General features: G+C 37.8%; 1 protein-coding gene across 3 annotated transcripts in view; it reads right to left on the bottom strand.

The window, feature by feature from the left end:
• The window catches only part of LOC121307523 (collagen alpha-1(XXVII) chain B-like), a 153,079-nt gene that overhangs the window by 65,936 nt on the left and 64,974 nt on the right, over nt 1-22,169 (bottom strand). For all 3 annotated transcript variants that reach the window (XM_041239711.1, XM_041239709.1, XM_041239710.1), the window contains exons 8-13: nt 21,813-21,857; nt 20,703-20,756; nt 18,432-18,476; nt 13,864-13,917; nt 12,301-12,345; nt 1,012-1,065 (exon numbers count right to left, since the gene is read on the bottom strand). In XM_041239711.1, coding sequence (XP_041095645.1) covers nt 1,012-1,065; nt 12,301-12,345; nt 13,864-13,917; nt 18,432-18,476; nt 20,703-20,756; nt 21,813-21,857 — 297 coding nt within the window. The remainder of the gene's footprint in view (nt 1-1,011; nt 1,066-12,300; nt 12,346-13,863; nt 13,918-18,431; nt 18,477-20,702; nt 20,757-21,812; nt 21,858-22,169) is intronic.

Genomic DNA, 22,169 nt, shown 5'->3' with positions numbered 1-22,169 from the left:
GTTGGGAGATCCTTAGTGAGTTAGTAAAATAAACCAGTAAGGTTCCTGTTGAAAATGCATCCAATGCATGCAATACTATGCATTGTAAGTTTGCAAACAATCAGATAACTGGTATCACTGATCACTTAATTCTTCAGCAGAATTTTTATGCAAGATCAATTACATTCAGATAACTTGACAACTTGACTACTGTCTGACCAACAGTCTATTGGAAACAGACAGTACAGCACGTCCAAAGATCCAACAATCATGTTTTTTAATGTAGATGGACTCAATTTTCGACCATTTAACGGTAAGCAGTTCAAATCAATCCTGGCTTTGCATCACTGATATAAAAATCCATGCAGACCTGCTTATTTACAGCAAGAAAGTCTGCAGTTTAAAGCAAAGGGATCCAAATGACTTGTTACCATGACCAGATTGGGCTTGTTAAAGGCTGAAACACAGAGAGGTTTGTGGTCCAGTGTTTGGCAAACAGCGACTAGATTAAAACAATCTTAAAATAGGTCTGGAAAATAAACAAGGGAGCATATTTTAACTGCCGTTAAATGAATCTTAATTCTTGGCTTGAGTGTTTACAGTTTATACAACAACAACAAAAAAAAGAGAGTCTGGACCAGCCAGCATTAAGCCTAAACCAAAAACACAGTTTGCATTATACAAATACAAGCATTACAGAGACTGAAAGATTCTATTCTGCTGCTAGTGAATTGAAGCTGATTAATAGTACCTTTACATGTTAAGCTTTTTGTAATGGTTACTACAAACCACAAAAATTCTGCATTTGCAGAGCTATAAACATATTTATTAGATCTACAAACATGTCTTATATGGTTTCATGTTAATTTATAAAAAACAAAACAAAACAAAAATCATGTCACAGAATAATTTCTAAAGCAACCACTTTGTTACAGCCTCCAGCACTCCTCATACTGGTGTTGGAATGGGACTCAAAACACAATAGAACAGAACCGAATTTCAGTGCAAAAGGTTTGAAATGCTCGGACTTACCGGGTTTCCATCTGGGCCTGGTGGTCCTCTTTCTCCAAAGTCACCTGGAAATCCCTAAATAAACAAATATGATGTCACCTATTACTTTCATACATTACTAGGGGATTTCAACATTGCACATGGTTTGGTGTAAATAAAACACTTAATAATAGATGAGTGTACTTAAGTATCTTTCAAATTGAAATGGTACTAAAACCAATGCCAAGGAACACATTTACTAGAATGGTATTTAAACAAGTACATATCTGTCCTTAAGATAATGACCCACATTACTTTAGTGCTATCAAAAAGTACAGCCTTTTCTTATATTATCACATGTTATAAACCTCACAGGTCATTTCAGCCAATCAGGTTCTGATTAGAAGGTGCTTTCCTTACCTCTCATTGGCATTTTTATTTTATTTTTTTCCAGTTATTTTAAATGTTTTTACCTAATTTCCTTACCACAGCATATATCACAATAAATTCACTTTCTGCATTATAGATAATGTACCTTCATCTGTTAATTTTGAGACACCTGACACTTGCTGTGCTACACACAGAAAACTCAGATAGGGTCCTATTATCGGTAATACAGGAAGTGAATTGGGAGAGAAAACCAAAGTACTTTCTTTAAATGTATTGTGTTTGGGACATATCTATAAAACAGAAACATCACCAGCAAGGATCTTTGGAGATATGTACATTTAGGCTGCTGTTTACCATCTTTAAAATCCCATCACTAAATGACATTCAAAACTAATTTGTCTGATGAACTATACACGTGTGCACCCAGACTGGTGAAAAACAAACTTCTTGCTATATCACATTTGCATCAAACCTGAGGGACAGAGCACAAGTTTACATCAGTTTACACATTTTACAGGAACGTAATAATGTGGCTAATACCACTTCACCTTTAAAATATTACAGAACGTTTGTAAAATGATGTTTTAATTGGTGTGTGTCACATGGTGGCTTAAAGAAAGACACTGTTTCTAATGTCAATTAAAGCAAACGCAGAAGTTCTGTAGTGTATTGTAAAACTGAATAATATCCATATTTAACAGGGATGGAAATAAGACTCCCATTGCATAGCAGTTTGATCCACTCCTCGTTTTACTATGAGTTTGTTACCTGTATAAATGGCTAATTAAGTTCAGAGTAAAAACTGGAATGGGTGAAACTTCTATGCAGTAGGAGTCTTATTTCTATCCCTGATTCAATCATTTCCAGTTCTAAACACATCGTTCTTCAGTAAAATGAATTGTACCACTTCGTTGTGGCCAAACTGCAATGTAATATTACAAGCATACAGGAAAAGGAAATTTCAGTTTTGACGAATGGTCGTGTGTACAGCGTATGACATTTCAAATAAACTTAATAATAGCATACAGACACTTCCATCTGAAGACGTGTTTATTCAGTCCAAAAATGTGGTTCTACTTCTACAGGCAAACGTTGATGTAATTACTAAGACTAATGTGTGTGTGTTTTTTTATTGTTTTTTTAAACCAGGTGTGTCTGAGTAAGTTTGAACTGCATAGTATCCAATTAAAAAAAAAAAAAAAGGTTTACAACTCTGTTTATGAAACAAACACTGTTTCCATTAAGATTCTGAGCCTAGATAGCAATGTGTACTGCGCCAATCTTTTTTCAAACCATTTCTAATAAGGTAACCTCACAGAGAATTTCAAAGGAATTAATTCACAGCACCAAATACAAAGCAAACCATTCTCAGCAGCAGTCCCTTCAATTTAACTTCTAATTACTTTAGACATTCAAATACTATTAAAAAGGAGGCCATTCTTGCAAGAAAAACATACAACAGCAGTATAAAACCATAACTCCTTCCAAACAGCAGTAGCAAGCCTATCGAGTTCATTTTCAAAAAGGAATGAATCGTGTGTTTGCGGCTAAAACTACCTTTAGGAAATTTAAACAAGCACCAACGAGAAAAATATAGAAGAACGTAGTTTACAGACATAAGGAGGCATTTTAGCTGTAGATATAAATGTGTTTAATATAGATGAACACAGGCAATCACTCTGCATACACCTAAAACAGTATTACGTCCCATTTAACAACACAATGAACCCCGTTTATCAAGACTTTTCTCAAGGATGCAATTTGCAATAAAAGAAAAAAAAAATATGAATGGAAAACACCACAAACAATGTTGAAAACTGGTAAGAAAATACCTAAGTAGACTTCAGCCGCCTTAAACCAAACTTCTGATTTGTTTGCCAGTTTTATTTTCAGCAAAAGAGCTTTGATAGATACATACTGTAGTGTCGAGGGTGGAAGTCACAAACACACACATACATCTTTCAAATTGGCAAGTAAACCCACTTTTACAATCAACAAGTCTCAAACCACAAATGCATCATAAAATACTTTCAAATTTGTGAAACATGCTAGATTTTCATTCTGTTCAGACCAGCAGGAAATGCCGAAGCTGAGCCCGATGGTATTATCCAGGAACACTAAATATTTGCTGACACAAACTTTTCCACATGCACCATTCCCTTCTTACTGAATTTTATGACCAAATGTTACAAGAACAGAGTACAAGACCTGCCAAAATTATTCTGGGGAAATCGCTAGCTCAATAGCACTCTCGTTTGGGCCAAAATGAACAATTACTGTAGATTTATATATCATACATATGTATAAATCAACAGGGGTGCTGGGGGGTCGGGGGGACGCGTGCCCCCCCTTCTCTTGGCCTGGGGGAACACCGCTTCTGTACTTCACGTGTAGAATATTGAACTGTTTTGCTTCTATTAACATATGGAGATATACATGTGTATAACCCATACAAATAAGCTAAGAATACAATAACCATAAGAAACTACTGAGAGATAAATAATGAAAAAAGTTTGAATATAGCGTGTCTGTATATAATCTGGTCTGGAAAAACAGGTGTGAATAATGTAGAGAAGTGAAGGGAACCTATATCAACGCTGTGCTGAGGTGTCAGCGTTTTACAATTAGATGCAATAATTGGAACAGTTCTTATTTTTAGACCCACGTAACAGAATCAAGTAGACAAAATAAGCTAAACATTTATTAAAAGATAAAACTCAAACCGCAACAAACAAAAGGGTACCTGTGGTCTTGCACATCTTTTTTTTTTGCAAACGGATGCACTTCTGTTTCAAAACCTCTCATTCGCTGCAATAGGACAGTAAGACGAGCAGATTCTGGACCAAACCATTCAATATACGAGACGGGGGAGTGTTACACATAGGATTATTATTATTAATTGTGAAAATATGTACAGTATTTGTGTATTTATTTATGTTTAATATAAACAGCTGTAAGTCTAGTTGCTTTACAATAATACCTCAATACCTGACTGTCTGAACTTGTAATCAATTGGTACACTAGTTATCCCTTTCAAATAGCGTAACTACTAGTGATAAAAACTGCGGCTCTGTTGAGTGTATGGGGAAACGAGGACTTCAGGTGGCGTGGTAGGGTTGTGGGTGGGGGGGAGTGGAGGAGATAATATAATAGCGACTCCTCACTTCTAAATATAGCACTACACCATTGTAAATCACTTCAAAGTATTTAAGACCTTTGATGGTCACGCTTAATCTTAAAGGGCCCTTTAACAACTTGTTTACTGACACATTTTTTTGTTGTTAACTGTTTGTTAATATTTAGTAACCTATTAATAAAAGGTTTTTTTATTTAAATTCGTACTTCTGCTTGTTCATTTTCCAACGTTTTGCATACCGTGTCCTTGTTAACCAGTGCATATAAAAAGACTTTCACTTTACACTTGATGGTGTACAATACAATGTAATATATAACACAATGTACATGTTTTATTTAACATCATGTAATCAAACAAACTACAAAAATGATAAATTGCAAAAGTCCACCAGATAGCCTTAATTGTAGGACAGTATTTCATGTTAGATTTTGAAATTCTTCAACTATGAGAAACATTTGGTTACATGCTAGTAAATTATTTAACAGTAAATGAACGAAAAAAACAGTTAAGATGTCTGTCTCTTATGGTATGCCTCATAAGTGGATATGATGCTTATTGTCTGATTGTGACTTTGTAATGGAACAGGGTTTAACCTAACATGAAATTTACCTAGGAAAAATGTAGGATAAGATTAACAAAAAAAAAAAAAAAAAAAAAAAACAGGGACGACATAACCAGGTACCCAAGGAAAACATACAAACATCACCACCTGGAAGCAATAGCCGAGATGTTTATAGAATTGAGATCAGTAGCTGGCAGCTAAAATCAGCCAATGGACCAGAGTTGCTTTAAGGTCTGTGGAAGGGAACATTTGACTGCTTAAGCTGTATATTTTCCTTTCAATCTGGGCACTAACAATATTCACTAGAGGAAAGCCTGCCTGCGCACATTGCAGACCCTCAGCTCAGATGCACTGTAATACTGGTGAGCAACTGATGACAAGTAGGGCCAGATTTTCTTTGTAAGAACAATACTGTTAGCACTGGGACACTTTCCCAGGGTCTTATAACATGTCTGGCTCCCAAAACTTTCCTTGAGATCATAAGAAGCCAATGAAACAGCAAACAGGTTACAATACCAACAGGAACTCTTACGCTCACTTACAATGCTCCAGCAAATAAAACTATTACAGCCCAGAAAGCTATCTCTCACAGCCACCGATAAACTGAATGCATAGTCTGGAATCTCCCGTGGACCCATCTCCCTGACAAACACAAATGCAAGTTCCTTTCTTCCCTGGTGTAGTTTTTGTTTTCTTAGTCACTGTTTTACAACCTTCACAGCTTTCCAAAGTTTGCAAACTGGAAACGGGTTGTCATTGTTGCAAGTGATGTAAGTTTGCTTATCCATGTTTATGAACTGGACAGCCTCTGCCATGTAAATGAACAGTCTGGGATTAGGGAAACTGATGAGACAACACAAACTCTGTAGCAGAATAAAAGGAACTTAAGCTAAGCGACTTCAATATTAGGCTACAATGGTATAGAGACACCCTCAAAATATAATTACATTTAAAACAGACAGGAAACAGTGCTTGAATTCCAATCGTAATTAATTACTCAATATAAGGGTGTTTAATTGCTGGCATGTTTTATTGAACTCTTGGCTGTAAAAAGCAGTTTGAAATATTGCCAATCTGTATGCCAGCTGCCACAACACTGAAGAGGAATCAATATTTAAAAAAAAATCATTGTGTATTGTAACTTTTGCACACATTACCTCATTCTGACACATAGATTCCCCAGCATATTTCAAATGGGACTACTGGAATGCAGACAGATCAATGCCTGGTTGACTGCATCTTCCTGGGGTCTTTATGAACATGTGGAAGACTATGGCCAAGCGGAAAACTGTGTCAGCATTTGCTAAAGTTTACAGCTATAATCACATGCAAAGAGGTGGTCTGCGCTTCTACAAAAACAGATCTGAATGGGTATGGAGACTGAACAATTTCCTCAGCTCCTCTAAGATGGTAGTCCCTCTGGTTTGACATGTATATACAATCTGTTATGGTATAGTTAGATACGTGGATGAGCCACAGAGTTTCATTTAATGAAGGTGATTTGAATCATTAGCTATGCACCGCTTGTTAACATTATCCAAAAATCCATTTTAAGAGCAGTTCAAGGCAAATATAACCAATGATTATGATAGCAATGCCTGGACTTCAACCAGTATATATTTTGAAGCCTGTTCAACTGCAATTTCCAGTCAACATGCGACCTGTATGTTTTCCTCTCATTTCAGCTTACTTTTGGTTTTCAACTAGAAAACCACTGTAGTTGTATGATTTTCCCCAAGTATCAAACAAACGGGTATCCCTGAAGTATCCGGCAGGGGCCCCCGGGGTTCACCAATCATCCTCCTCGGCAGCTGGCCCAGGCTGTCTTTAACTTTGACGTCTGCTGCCGGGGTTTTCCATCACAACAACCAGCAGCAATGACTAGGGACATTGTGAGAGCTTAACGGGGAGAATCAGAGCTCGCTACTGCCAATAGTGTGCCTTTACTGAACAAGACCAAGACTACCGGGGACCATGGTCATGATGATGATGGAAATCCAATCTTTCTTGGCACCAATTGACATTGATTTTAAACCCAAAACTCAGACAATTAATTATACGGATTAACTTTTCAATAATTCTGTCAACTCAACCAAAACTGTAATGATGGACCTGGAGTATAGTAGTGTCTGCACTAGTATACAGAGTATTAATCATTATAGTAATGGAATTAATTACGATTTCATTTTTGTACTACAGGTTGCCTTTCTATGAACTGCTTAAGCAAAAGTGCAGTGCTTTATATTGTGATATTCTCTTGGCGTTACTTATCTTTGTAATGCCATGGCCCTGGAGACTCCAGTACCACATGTGTACTACCCTGGCCAGCAAATTACAAAATATAAAAAGAGGGGAAGGGACTGGGGAGTTAAAAGGTATTTAAAGTGTATTAGCTGTTTGTCAATTATGTAATGGCCCTTATTATAAAAATAAATAAATAAATGTTATAGACTGCTTTATCTTGGCATTGTTGCTGTTAATATGAGTTAATAATATACTGGAGTCCAATGCTAAAAAGAAACAGCTGCATATCTTAAGAAGAAAGGGTATTAATTTAACGCCAACCAATTCTAGTTGGTGCCAGTCTTGAAGAACATAAAACAGGCTCCAATGTTCGTATGAAACAGCTCTCATGAGCAGTTCACGTTACTCAGCGGTACAACACAGCCACTATATAAAGTAACACACACGCAAACCACCAGAACAATCCCGCGGGACTACCAGTTTTTGCTCTCATACATCCACACAGTACCAGCTTGTGTCATGTCAGGATAACCTTGCTCTGCAACACTGAAAAATAAAAGCGAGGTCAAATATTAAATATCATGAAAAAGCAAGGGGACTAGTGTTAACAGAATGAGAGACATGGGCAAGATTTGTCCAAAAACTACATTTGGTTTAGCCACCAAAGTTGAATTACCATTTGTAGCGAGTCTGTTAATCACAGCCACTTCCACTATTTGTCTGGTCTCCAAGCATCTTTATTAATTAGCATTGCGGTCTGCAGAAACCAGTGGAAATTACCCCACGAGGCAGGGTCGTTAACCATTTCCTGTTATTACAACCAGAGGGTACAAAGACAGAGAGTGTAGTTCTATTAAATACACATAAATCCGCTTTGCGTTGTATTTCAGAATGAGAAGGCTGGTGTGTTTTGGGCTCTATGAAGCGAATGGATTTTAATGCTATAAAAACTTGTAAGAAACAACAATTGCTCCTGTTATGATTTTACTGGCTTGTTTACAGACCGACGACACTGATGCTTATTGTGAAATATTGCACACAATCAGGTTCTTGTTGGGGAGATCTAGCACTGAGGCTTCCACATTTATCAATGGTTACAAGCATATACTCTACAACACTGCTTTAATACGTACTGGATGTGAAAAAAAACCCACAGAGAAATACAAACCAGGCCATTCGCACGAGGAAAACATTTTAAACAAAACAAGAATCATTGTCTTTCTGGAGGCCGTGGAGTAACAAACAAGTCATTTAGAAATAATACAATAAAACTAAAATTAAAACAAATGTGCTGGAAACAAAACACAGATTATTATTCAATTCGATCACATCACTAAGGCGTTTACAACACAGCTTAAAGGGCAGTGAAAAGTCCAGGCTAGTAATCTTTATATCTGCAGGCTGCCTACACCACTGTCTTCTACAACGCAACACCACACAAGTGCTAGCCAGATCCAACAGAGTTTAGCTTCCTTAACTTAAGGAGTTGATCACCTGTAACTAAACATTAAAAATGAACATTTAAGATTTATGACTCTGTATTGAAGCTGAGGACCATCCAAACAAAGGCCATGCAACTATGCAACTATTGACAGCGACTGTTTCTAAGTTCGGCAACCTTTTAGGATTCAGTTTCAGAAATTTTGAAGAGGAAAATGTGTGAAGATATTTTCATTTAATTTAGTTCTCTGAAAGCTGCTTATTAATTTTGTAACACACAGTAACCTCCCTCCACCCACGATGCATGTTGTGAGTACAAAGTAGACTTTGGCAGCAAGACCCATGGAATTCTGGCTCCTTCCCACCCTGACAAAATCAGCCGCTGTCAGAAAATAATCTTGCCTTGTCAATTAAATAGAGCATTTGCCAACTGGCCGAGGACAGGTGATGTTTTGCCCAGTCTGCTTCTTTCAGAGAGAGAGAGAGAGAGAGAGGAGAGAGAGAGAGAGAAAGAGAGCGAGCGAGAGCAAGAGCGATAAAAAGAAAACTATTGTACTGTGTGTATTAACATTTTTATTACAGATAAAAGACAAAATAAACCCATCTTCTCCAATATAAATGCCCCATGTCTCTATTGGCAACAATAGAGCCAAATCCTACATCAAGTTATGAGTAATTGGAATTTAGACATATCGACTGAAAGGTTCTTTTATAACATCTGCTGTGTTACTGTAGACATTTTTTAGCCCCAAAGTACTCTTTTAGAGTTTTAAAGTGTCGAGGCATCAAGCCATTAACATGCTAAGCTAACACAGAATAAGTAGTTGTTTCTGGTGTTCTTTCCGAGTTTATCGGTTAAAACTGAAAATCAGAAGCTCTACTTCTAGTTACTATACTGGTATTTTCAATGCACTCAGGGGTAGATTTACTAAAGTGTTGCGCCTGTCACAACAGTCGCAAACGAGTCGGAAGTCTAGGGTGAAATGTTCTAAACAAGCGCACTGCTGTTAGTGATTTTTTAGGCAATGCTCAGTTTTTCTTTGCAGTTCAACCTTAGATGAATATGTAATTAAGGGCATTCTTGCATAAATTCGCAAAAAGGGGGTGTAGATTCTCAAATATTATCTCAATCAATCAATATTTATTTCATATAGCGCCTTTCATTGTGGACCATCATCACAAAGCACTTTAATGAGATGTAATAAAGCTGATGGCAATTTCGACACAATTGCATCAATTTGTTAAAACAGTCACAAAGAATGACTTGTAATGATCCCTTGTATATTAATATTAGCTCTGCACCTTCAAGGTTTGGAGCTCTTGAGAGGCTGACGTTAAACTCCACGTCCCAACAGAGGAGATGTAGTGTGTGCGTGTGTATGCAAAGAGAGTTGAACAAGTACAGCATGGCAGTTAACAGTTGTGCAGGGATATGGGAACTATTACAATAATATGCATGTACTGGCGATCTGTGGTTTGTCTACGGAGTAATGAACTAACCGATGGAAAATAAACTGAGGGCTTTCCAAAAGTCTGGACTGTGTATTCACTTAAGGACTCTTTCTTATACTGTTACTGTGGCAGAAACCTTACAGAGTAATTTGTAGGATGAGAACAGAAAGGGTATTTCATACCCGCATTACCCTCTTCGATTTAAGTGAAGACCAGATTAAGCACAGGTCCAGGATCGACAGCCACATAATTCTTGAGCTGCTGTCTGATTTAAAAAGATGACCCGAATCCTGTCACCCAGAGAAGCCATGCTATCCCTGCAGTGGTCAAACTATTATCCACCCTGCATTACCTTGCCTCTGGGTCCTTTCAGGGGACTGTGGCAGCTGTTGCTGGCATTTCAAAGTCTTTTTTTGTGCATTGGCAGTTGTGTTCAATGCATTTTTGAGGCGAACACCCAAATACATATTTTTCCCTAAAAGCAGGGTGTACTTACAAGCCTGGAAAATTTCTGATTTCCCCAATGTGTTGGTAGCAACAGACTGCACACATGTGCCATTAAACCCTCCAGCTCATATACGCATCTGTATAGAACCATGATCTATTTTGTGTTAATTGTCTAGGCTACTAAGTAGGCCAAGTTAAAAATAATAATAATTAAAAAACAAAAAACAAACAAAAAATTAATTAAAAAAATCATTTAGTTTCAGCGCAATGATTTACATTTAAAATGCACCATAAATGAATGTGTGTGCGATTTTATTGTATTGTTTTTAAACTCGACACCTCCTTACGTCGGACAAACATGTCTGGTTTAGAGAGGGGCTACTGCACGATTATGAAAAGCTTTTTGGGGGTGAAGGCGGGGGCCCCGCTATAGAATCTGATGGGATTTAACTGACATTCATTTTTTTTTATATTATAGGGTCCACATAGTAAAAAAATGTGGTCATACGTGAACCCATAAAAATATTCAGGCGTGTATTAGTTTAAAACTGGATTTGTTAAAATATTTGAAATATATACGACGGAGGAGATATTATGGTGATATTATGAAAGGGAACGTGAGTACTCTCCTACAGTGACATGAAGTCTAGGAAGGTTTCTGGCAGTAAACATTATCGTTATTCTAGTATCATGGAAATCATACTGCTGAATGGTTTGTTTGCACATTTCTGTGTAACAGGGATCTTGGGGCTTTGATCCTAAATGTTATCATGCTGGGGAAGCAGGTCAATTCACAAGCCTCTTGCGTTTGTCACCCTTTGAGTGAGGGGTTCATGTCTGGCTCACTTAAGTAATACGTGATATATGCTAAGCTGGTGACTGGAGCTTCAAATAATTTAGCATCCAGTATATTTTCTGCAAATGCTGATCACTGCGAATCTGTTCAAACCTCATCTGTGGATAAAAAGCTCAAAGTCATAACACAGAAACCCTGCTTTGCTTTACAGTCCACAACACTTGGGCACCGCACCTCCAGTCATGATTCAGACTATTGAAGTGGGTATAATAGTGTATTGTGAACTGTAAACTAGGCGATGGTGCTGTGAGCAATGTGAATGAAGCCTTTGAAAAACAAATGCCCATTTGTTAGGCCTGTCTTGCCTGAAATAAGCTCTTTAAGAGCACCACGTGTTCACAGTTTAAGAATAAACACGGAGATGTTTATCAGGATTCTACATCAGAGTCAGGAACTTGTTTATAAGAGCACTGACCGCAAATTTGTAAGCCTCTCCTGGATGTCAGGCAAAAAGAAAGGTCTGGAAAGCTTTCAAAATATGACTCATGCAAGCTCTTTCTGCAAGAACTTGTTTTATTACATTACTTTGGGGGCCCACCATTTCACTGCCACACACTTTGAATACAAAGCTAAAAAAAAGAATTCAGAGATAAACCCTGAGTGGCCTGATAAAAAAAAGGGTTCCAGAATAGGTGTGCACATGAAAGAAAAGCTATAAGGACATGTCTGGACCTTGCAAAATGCACAATTAGACAAGAATGTGTTTAGTAGCCAAGCTTTTCAAACCAGGGTTGGCATTATAGCACATTGTTCAAGAATATTCATTAATAATTATCTATAAAGTATGTTGGGAGAAAACTTTACCGGCCTACCCATCTTGCCCCTCTTCCCCGGAGCTCCAGCGACACCCTTAATGGAAAGAAAGAAAAGAAAGAAAAGCTTTTAATATAAATGTCTCTGGAGATCACCAGAAAAGATCACAAAAAAAAAAATATATTAATATACGAGTATATGGGTATTCAGAACTGACACCTTCGAGAACGATCAATGAAAGCCATCCAGAGATACCATTTGGATTAGCTATGTTCAGTGTATGAAGAAGCTAATCCATCATCATCATCATCATATCTCAAAGGGCTCTTGTCATTTCCCCCCAAGTGACCTCCAGATATAACCCAGCACAGTGTGAATATTTGAAATTCCAACTCCAGCTGATCCTGAGCAAATACTATGAAAAGAACCCGCTGCTACACCCAGCAAATCGGTATAATTCCATGTGTTAGAAGTGCTTCATAGTGCGCCACACTCTGGCACAACGGCTCCTCTATTGACATGATCCCTCACCAGTCATAACCTGTAGCCTTCAATTTTAAAACACCTACATTATATAGTAGGCACTTTTGTGCAGCTGGACAATTCCACCCATAACTGAATAATTTGTGAGGCCAATGGCTTCCCTGACGTGTATTCTGGAATATATAAAAGTTGCATTTCCCTGCTGCAAAGTTTGTTTCAGTTACAACTGGAAACAACTCTCTATACTGAGCAAATAGTTGGTTTCAAGATACCAGAGAATTGCAGCATACTAAAATATATATGGAAATAAACAGGTTGAGAACTATTAGAATTAACATTATGTATATTTTTTAAAACATTACATTCCTATAGCGGATGTAGAGGAAAACCTTTTTATTTTAATGTATGGAAGTTAATATAGCTTATGGTACCGAAAGTTCTGATTTAGAGGCCAATATAATTTAAAATTAAAAACTCATGTCACTGCACGATTCAGAAAGGGACTGAATAATATAAATAATCCCTGCCTGAGGTTTCAGTTGTATCCCCTAAGGGGACAACTATAAGTAATTGTCAGTGATACAATAACGTTGCTGAATTTCCGCAACAGATGTCTATATATAGAAAACACATTGCTTTGTATTTAATAAATAAATAAATAAAGAGAACTAAATATTGGTCAGCCCTAAAAATAATTTCACGTGGAAACTGCCTCTGGATTCTAAGATTTTTATTTCTGTGCTCAATTTTCCCAAAATAGCTTGTTTTAAACGAGTTCAGTGAAAAATAAAATACAGGTGGTGGATCTCTCAGGATTTCCTTTTCACTGCTTTTGAGTTATAAAATGGTGCAGGTGAACAGACCACTCTGATTGGCTGTAAAAGATTCCAAGCAGTGCTGTCTTCTAAGCCTTATCACCAAGCAACTATTCTTCTGGAATGGGTCATTTTACTGTTTCAATAAGACACTTCAAGACTGCTGGAAAAGTACCGCACAGCTAGCAATGTGTTATTTCACAAGACACACCTGGACACCTCATATCTTATTTAAATCACTATATATATATATATATATATATATATATATATATATATATATATATATATATACTGTATTAAAATTAAAACATACTCTTTCTCCATCAGGTCCAGGCAGCCCGAAAAGCCCTGGGATTCCTATAAAGCCCTGCAGAGAGAAATGAAGACAAGTTAAATGAGAAACCTCATTACATCCTAGCGACGGCTCTCATGTCAAAGCAGCTATCTTAGCTCGGTCCAGTGCCGCCCTCCGAACGCCGCAGAAGAAGTGTCCGTGATGAACTAAGCCTTGAGGCAAGTGTATATGCCCATGGACTGCATGGTGCTGGCTTCCACGATGTAGTCCAAGGGCACATACCCTCACACCAGGGATCAAGGGGGGGGGGGGGGGGGGCTTCTCCAACAGCACTGCAGATGATGGTGGGGAAAAGAGGTTAAAGTTTGTCTTTAAATCCCCCATCTTTGCTCCTGCAACTAAAAAACACAGAACAAAAAAAAAAAAAAAAATGGCTTGCATGTTTACGCAAGTCACCCCTTTCCTGGCAAGATAAGGAATTGCTTAGAAATGATAAGCATGCCTTCAGCTCAGGAAAATATGCACTTTTTCATGAGAAGATATGTCTGAATAATTGATGTTGGGATAAAATGAATAAAAACTATTATTTTCATGATATACTTAATAGTCAAAACAGATTAAGTTATCCATTTTATTATAGCAAACTCAACAGGGTTTTCTTTTACTAGTTATGGGTAAACATTTACATGCAATAAACCTGGCACTACATCAAACTGAACAGTTTTGCAGGATAACACTAGGACAATAATGCACAGTAATTATGATTATAAACATTTCTCACAGAATGAAGCAGGCATTTTTATATGCAAATTCCTTTTTGGTTGCATATTACAATCAAATATTTGAGCAATTGTCTGTTGTGTGTATTTAAAAATGTATTGGCTTCTACTTTTTTTAAATTAAAATCAGATTACTAATAACATTAGGTGGATAGATTACGTTACAATTAGATATGCTTAATTCAAAAGGTAGAGCACAGCACACAGTCTCAATAATCAAGAAGTGCAATTAACACAGTATGCCCACAGTATCATTTCAGATCTTTTCACAAAACAAACATTCAACTTCAAAGCTCAAGTCTCCAGTGCAAAAGCACATGAAAAACCACATTTGTAGGTGAAGAAAAAAACATGCTAAAATAAAAGTCGCTACATTTAAATCTCTCTCTCTCTCTCTGGCCAGTCTACAGAGCCTGGCCAGTCTACAGGGGTCGCTAGTGCACGGCGAGCCGAGGACATCCCCCACCCCGGGCAGTGCTCGGCTAATTGTGCACCGCCCCCTGGAACTCCCGTCCATGGTCGGCAGTGGAACAGCCTGGACTTGAACTGGCAACGTCAAGACTGTAGGGTGCATCCTACACTGCACGCACAGTGCCTTTTACTGGGTGCGCCACTTGGGAGCTCCCAGCAATACATTTTTTTTTTTTTTTTTTTTTTAATGATAGAAATCTCATGTTGTATCTAAATTTCCTCCAGTTGTATACAGTAACAGTGGTACTGCTCCAAGACTCAAAAAACCTTCTCTTCAGCATCCAAGATACACAAAATTTCCCCTGCTATCATAATTCACTTCTAAAGCAACCCCATCCATCTGTGCTGCTTCTCAGATACCAGTTCATGAAATCACAAATTAGTTCACTAACACATTTTACTGTTTAGCGGCTGTCAAAATCAAGAGAATATCTTCCACTGAACATCTTCCACTATTTAACAATCTGTATATAATTGACCAGTAAGCAATGATTAATAATACCCTGCTGTAAAGTATCTGTTTATGTTACATTGCTCATTTGATAAAACAAGCAGTTTTTTAAGGCTTGTTGTCATGGTCAGATACAGATGGATGATTTTACTTGGAATTCTGCTTCCAGACAGACAAGGGGAACAGAGAGTTTACACTGAAAATAATCAATTTTATCAAAAAGTACGTAAAACAAATCACATTACAAGGAATGCTTCTAACTAAGTTTTTACTCCTTTTTTAACCTCTTAGTATTATATCAAATCCCTTTTTATTAAAGATATTTTGGTTCTTTGCCTGTATTTTATACTTCAGTTTCAGTTATGAAGGTATTACCATGACAATGCTGTACAAGTGCTGCTTCCTAGTACAAAATCACTTCCTGACAGTTTACTCCAATCAGGGCAGGTGATTTACCACACAGGAAGTGTTTAAACACAAGGGGAAAAAAACATTTTTTCAATATCTACAGCATTTGTCTTGAAATTCTGTATAAATAAATACATAAATGCAGTAGCAAGAAAAGGAATGTGGTGTGGGTCTTCATGCAGTCATTTTAAAATGTGTTCTTGTTACGGGTTATTGAAGACTGTTTCTAGAGAGTGGTAAGATGTAAATTACAGAGTCAGTCAAATGATGTTTATCTAGGTTCTTCAAGTGTAATTTACATCAGCGGATAAATAAAAAAGAAGAAGAAACCAAAAACCTCACAAAACATATACTGATATTGACTTAATTGACCATATATCATTGGGAGTGAAACCAAGCCTGACCTAGCATTTCCCTTCATACATGGAGTTAGAGGTCAAAACAAAGGTCATTTAAGGTGAAACCGCAAGACAGCACTTGAAGAAAGAAACAGAAACATAACTTCAACTTGTAATTCCATCTTAAAAACACTGCTGTGCTGACGCTCGGTTCTTGCATATAAACATAGTATTATGTTTGAGAATTACATCTAGCTCAGTTAGATAACAGGCTGGCTCCACATTACTAATTCCTAATCATATTAGGATCAATTGGAAATGGCAGGTCAAGTTGAAATGATGGCTGGGTATCTCGCACACATTTAAACTGCTCAAGATTACAAACACTTTGTAGCTGCCTTTTCAGACTAACCCACTGAAACAAACATTCTTCTTGAATTCTTACCGTTATTTCAATCGTTCAACCTAAAACAAAATCTGTATCTTATTCCATTTCAACTGGTAGTAATCCTGATTATTCACTTGCAGTACCATGCCGTACCCCCGTACGTCAAGTTTCCCATTCTATTCTAGCAGCGGTTTCTCAGTCTAGCGTTTCAGGTTTCATTCTCTAAGGCAGTGCTAGTACTGTGGAATGTGCAATGAAAGTCGGGGGAAGGTCAGGTGACATTTGTATCCAATTTCGTGTCGAGTAGAGATTCCAATCTACCTATGGGCGTTTAGAAGACTGAGATATATTGTGGGAACTCTACTTTTACAAGTATAGTGTTTTAAATTATTATTTTTACTTGTTTAGTTGTAGTTTATATAGTTTTTAGCGAAAGCTAAACATGGCAACGCATGTGGTCTTTCTATAATGAGAAACGGCAGTGAAGTTGGTCCGGGGGATTTCGATACCAGCGACAGTGATGCTGACCTATCACTCAGCGATGACGATGAAGAGGAGGTGGAGCCAAGAACAGTACAAACAAGAGCATGCAGCTATTTTACAGGTAAGCCAGCTGCAAACGGGAATATGTTTGGTTTGAAATGGCAGTGCTGTGACAAAATACTATCAAAAGACATCACTGGGTACAGGCAATGAAGCAGGCATCTGGGGCAGCCAGATCCATCACAATGCCTGCGCAAAGTAGCCCTGAACACGCATCTGTGACTATCCCTCCAACACAAGGGAAGCAGAAACCACAACAAAGATGCAGGATCTGCTACAAAAATGAAAACAAAAAAGACACAAGAAAAATGCGCAGTGGTTGAGAAGGCAACCCCGGGTTCTGTTGTACTGAACATTTCAAAAAATGGCACAGAGCAAGTCGATAATGGCACATGTTTTGATGTTTGATAATTACTGTTTACTGATTAGTAATGTTATTAGCAGCAATTTAGTTTTCACTGTTCAAAAAACAAAACAAAAAAAAACTCAAACGTGTTTTTATCTCTATATTGAACATGGGTATGTAGTACACAAGAGCATAAAGGGTTAATGAAAAACACAGTTTAGGTCATTTCTTTATTATTTATTCATCATAAGTTAACATTTTATAGCAATTGCAGGTCTACTACCTGGGAAGGGGTTTCATTTGTACATCTGGAGTTGAAGCTGTTAAAGGGTTGTTTTGGTCTCTCTGCTTTATTACCACAACTCTTAAATGAAACCTTATCAAAAAGTGTTTGCTATGTGCCCTATTAATATGAGCTAGGTCTTGCAGAACCTGTTACTAACCCAATACAGGTCTAACTTAATGTAACAACTATTAAAATAACTTAGACTAATAAAGGTCATATAGCCAGATGTGACCCTTGAGATTACCCTAATGTATTTTCTGGTATGATTTAATTGAAAAATAACATACACTGATAGTCATCCTTTTTGACAGCACTCCTAAACTTGGTAAACAGCAGCATGGGCTAAATCCATGAGCACTGCCTATAAAATACTGTGATCAAAACAGCATTACTTTTTAATAAAGGGAAGCCCACGGTAGTACAGGACTCGAGCTGTGAGTTCATGAAAGAAGAAGGAGGCCTCATTGTCTACCACCTGTGCCGCTATAGTCAAGGTTGTTTAGCCCACACTGTACTCAAGTTTCTACATCACTTTCTTCATGTAGAGTGATGAGACAAACTGCTTGTTTTACTTACCCGAGCACCTTTGGGCCCCAGATCTCCTATTGGTCCTGGTAACCCCTAAAACAGATGAAAAGTAGAGCAGTAGTTGGAAGATTTTACTAAACTGTCAAAGTATTGTTGTGTTTATACTTTGAAACCACAATTTATTACTACATTAAACATGCTGAACATGAACATGTTAGTTCTGGAAATGTTTCAAAAAGAACGTGCTCCTGAACAAGGCCTGTTCTTGTGCGTTTGTTACTTACACAGGCTTCCGTGGCTCCAAAAAAAAAAACTAATTGTTGTTTTCCACCCATCCATTATCTGTAACCTCTTACTCCTATAAAAGGTCGCAGTGAGTCGGAGCCTAACCCGGCAGTCACAGGGTGCAAGGCAGGACTACTCCCTGGATGGGATGCCAGTCCATCGCAGGCCAACTAAGGGACAATTTAGAGAGGCCAATCCACCTAGCCAGCATGTCTTTGGACTGTGTGAGGAAACCAGAGTACCCGGAGAAAACCCACGCGAACACGGGAAGAACATGCAAACTCCACACAGACAGACCCCTGAGGCCAGAATCGAACCCAGGACCCTGGAGCTATGAGAACACATGCCGCACTCACTGCTGTTTTGTTTTTTCAAATTTATGTATGAAATCAATTGAACGATGCTTAAGTTCAGTTCACCATGATCAAGATAGTAAAAAACTGCACTACACAAAGCTTCAGAAAGGAGAAACACACCCTATGAAGTTACAAGATCACATATTTAAATTTAGAGACTTGCAAGTGATTTCTTGTTTGCTTAAAATTTTGTAATTTCCTCCTAATTAAAAGACTAGAATCTGACCAACTGCTTGAATTAGTCTCTGCAATTGTATAATTAGGCTTACTGAATTCAAATATGTCATGTGTCAAAGTATACTATAGTAATTTCATGTGTCAAAGTATAATACACTGATCTTTTTCTAAATCAATAACAAATCAATATTATAATATCACCACTGAATGACAGTAAGTCAACCTGGTCCAGCTATCGCTACTATGTGCAAATGTGAGAAGAGACAATTTCATTCAAGGAAAATGTCTTGAGTTTTCCAAGCTAATTTTCCATGTTAGATCACTTTTCTACCAGAACGACCTCTAGTGCGGTGTCAAAACCAGTATTTTGGATGGTAGGGGGTGCTAAAGACCAATTTAAAAGTGTAAACCGTGGTACGGGGGACTGTGAAAGAATGGTTCTGCTCAAGGGCCATCCTTTACAAGCCTGTACACTGTACTGTACTGTTATCCTGCCAGCAGGAACCGTCCTATGAGGAGGGAGATACCGTTTCAACCACTGCCAATACAGTTAATAGTGTTTGCATAAAATATGATACTGCCAGTTTTCTGACTTCCCAACTCAAGATGAAGCATTCGACTTTATTCTTTGTTTTTATTTAAAGAATATTTCTAAAAGCGCTGCTTCAAGAGATATCCTAGCGCCTCTGTGCAAGGCAGCAGAGGAGGCCTTCAAAATAGACTCCCTTTGTATAGCTTGTTGGACGGCACTAATGGGGTCAATATAGAATTCAACAGATGCTGGTTAAAACTGCAGGTTACAAACTCACACTATACGGGACTCTCAGACACAGTGAGATATTACGAAGATCACCATTGCTTATCATGAGAGTGGTTAACAAAACAAGTCCACTTCAACTATATATAAAAACCGATAGACCTGCCAATGGGTTGTCCCTCAAGTGATTCATTTGTTATAAACGTATTCTGTAATATAGGAAAGCTGGATCGCCCCGTTTAAGACAGATGTGATTAACAAGACATCACAACCGATGGTCACTGACAGATGGGTGATGGGAAGCAATCGGTTGGTAGATAATTCCGTATCCAAAAGCTGCACAGATGTTTCACCAGGATAATCTCAAAAGGGATTGATAAACCCATTTTGTTAGGTATGGGACATTATATTTTAGTGTGGTGTGTAGATTCCGTGGCCACAGGACAGGTTGAAATGTAACATGTGCTCTTCGTTCAAATGATCTCTTCATGCAATACAGAAACGTGTCCAACAGAAAAAAAGTAAATAAATACAAAAGCAATCTTACAGGTTCATCAGATAATAATCTGCACTAACTTTAAGTTCTTAAACCCTTCCACTGCAAAAATTACTTGGTACTCCAACATTAATAATAATAACATTAATAATAATAATAATAATAATAATAATAATAATAAATCTCCCACCATACTCAAATCACTGCTTTGTGCATTAGCCAGCACAGCATGATAAGATTTACTGCACCTGCCTGCCAGGATAACCTTTGGCACCTGGGCTTCCATCTGGGCCACGCTCCCCCTAAAAAACAAAAATGAATGAATAACGCAAATAGCCACAATTAAGAGAAACGCCCAAAGTTCTGATCAGGGATTCCTTATGAAAGAAAAGTACAGTTCTATAAATCACTGTGGAAGCCTGATCGTTTTCAATAGAAAGACCTTTGTGTTTGGTCAATATTGTTTTTGGAAGGGGGGTCCCTATCAGAAATAAGGTGCTACTTTGCTGCTGGTTTTTTCAGAGATGCCTAGCTCTGTGTAAAACCATATGGAACTGTTTCAGCAAAAAAGAAGGTGCTGCCAAAGTTCTTTAAGTGCAAACGCATTCATTCAATATCCTTTAACATAGGCCTGACTCCTGTCTAACAACCGTCCATTATGCAAACTCTCCGCTCTCATGTGTGACCAAATATATAAACAATAATTCAAACTCAGACTTCTAGAAAGGTAGCCTTGTATGCCCCAGGGCTGAATGTTATCCTGTATTTTTAGGAAATGCAGTAACATGAAAGCAGTGCTTAAATGCTTTGTCACCAGCTCTAACCATGCATGCCTTTTGTGTGTTGATTGCAGGACGAGGCTGAATATTTGCGTTACTTTACAGATGTCTCTCGTGTTGAGAAATCTTCAATTCTGAAGCAAATCATAAATGGACATTGTGCTGGAGCGGAATAATAGCTTGATAGCAAAGTGTATTGATCTGTCTCAATGACTACTAATGTACAGTATGGATTAATGCAGAAGTTGAAGCTTGATTATACTTTAAGAAAATAACACAAGCAAAGTAGAATGGTTTTATGCTCAAGCAGCAGGTGCATTAGAAATGTAAGCTGCAAGCAGACAGACAGTTGCTTTCGAAGAGGTCCTGCCTGGTTCAGGAGACTGAGGCTTTGTTTCATTTGTACTGTTACAGGGAAAAGCACTGCATGAAGGAAAAATGGGTCAGCTTTCTTTTATTTTCATCTCATTTTTATCTTGAGGCAAAAAATACAGACACTGAAGAGTTGAGTGTACTTTTGGACATGTCAGAGGGCTGGGTGCTGCCATTGCTTTCTTTGAAACCATAATGAGTACTCACTGGTTCTCCTGGGTGTCCTGGAGATCCAGGGTAGCCTTTATGTCCCTGTAGGAAAAGAAAGTCACACATGTAAACCGACTTGTATAAAGTGCAGCAAAAATACAAGGGCAGTCCTTGGTTTTTAGTGTTAGCCTGAAGGCAGCGAGCTATGAGTTCCACACCTATATCATTCAGAACCCACTCAGAATCAATGCATCAGAATTAACAGAAGGACCAAGACCCTGTGGGAGTTGGTAGGCAAAAGGAACAGTGGAACAACGACTTTGGAATTCAGATGAACCAATTTGGGAAGGATTTCCTGAATGTGTGTGATTCACGATTTAAAAAAAATTCTTATGAGGAACATTCCTGTATTGT

The sequence above is a fragment of the Polyodon spathula genome, chromosome 56 (assembly GCF_017654505.1).
Source record: "Polyodon spathula isolate WHYD16114869_AA chromosome 56, ASM1765450v1, whole genome shotgun sequence".
In the NCBI taxonomy this organism is placed as follows: domain Eukaryota; kingdom Metazoa; phylum Chordata; class Actinopteri; order Acipenseriformes; family Polyodontidae; genus Polyodon; species Polyodon spathula.
The sequence above is the reverse complement of the archived record's forward strand: the minus strand, read 5'-3'. Positions and strand labels throughout refer to the sequence as shown.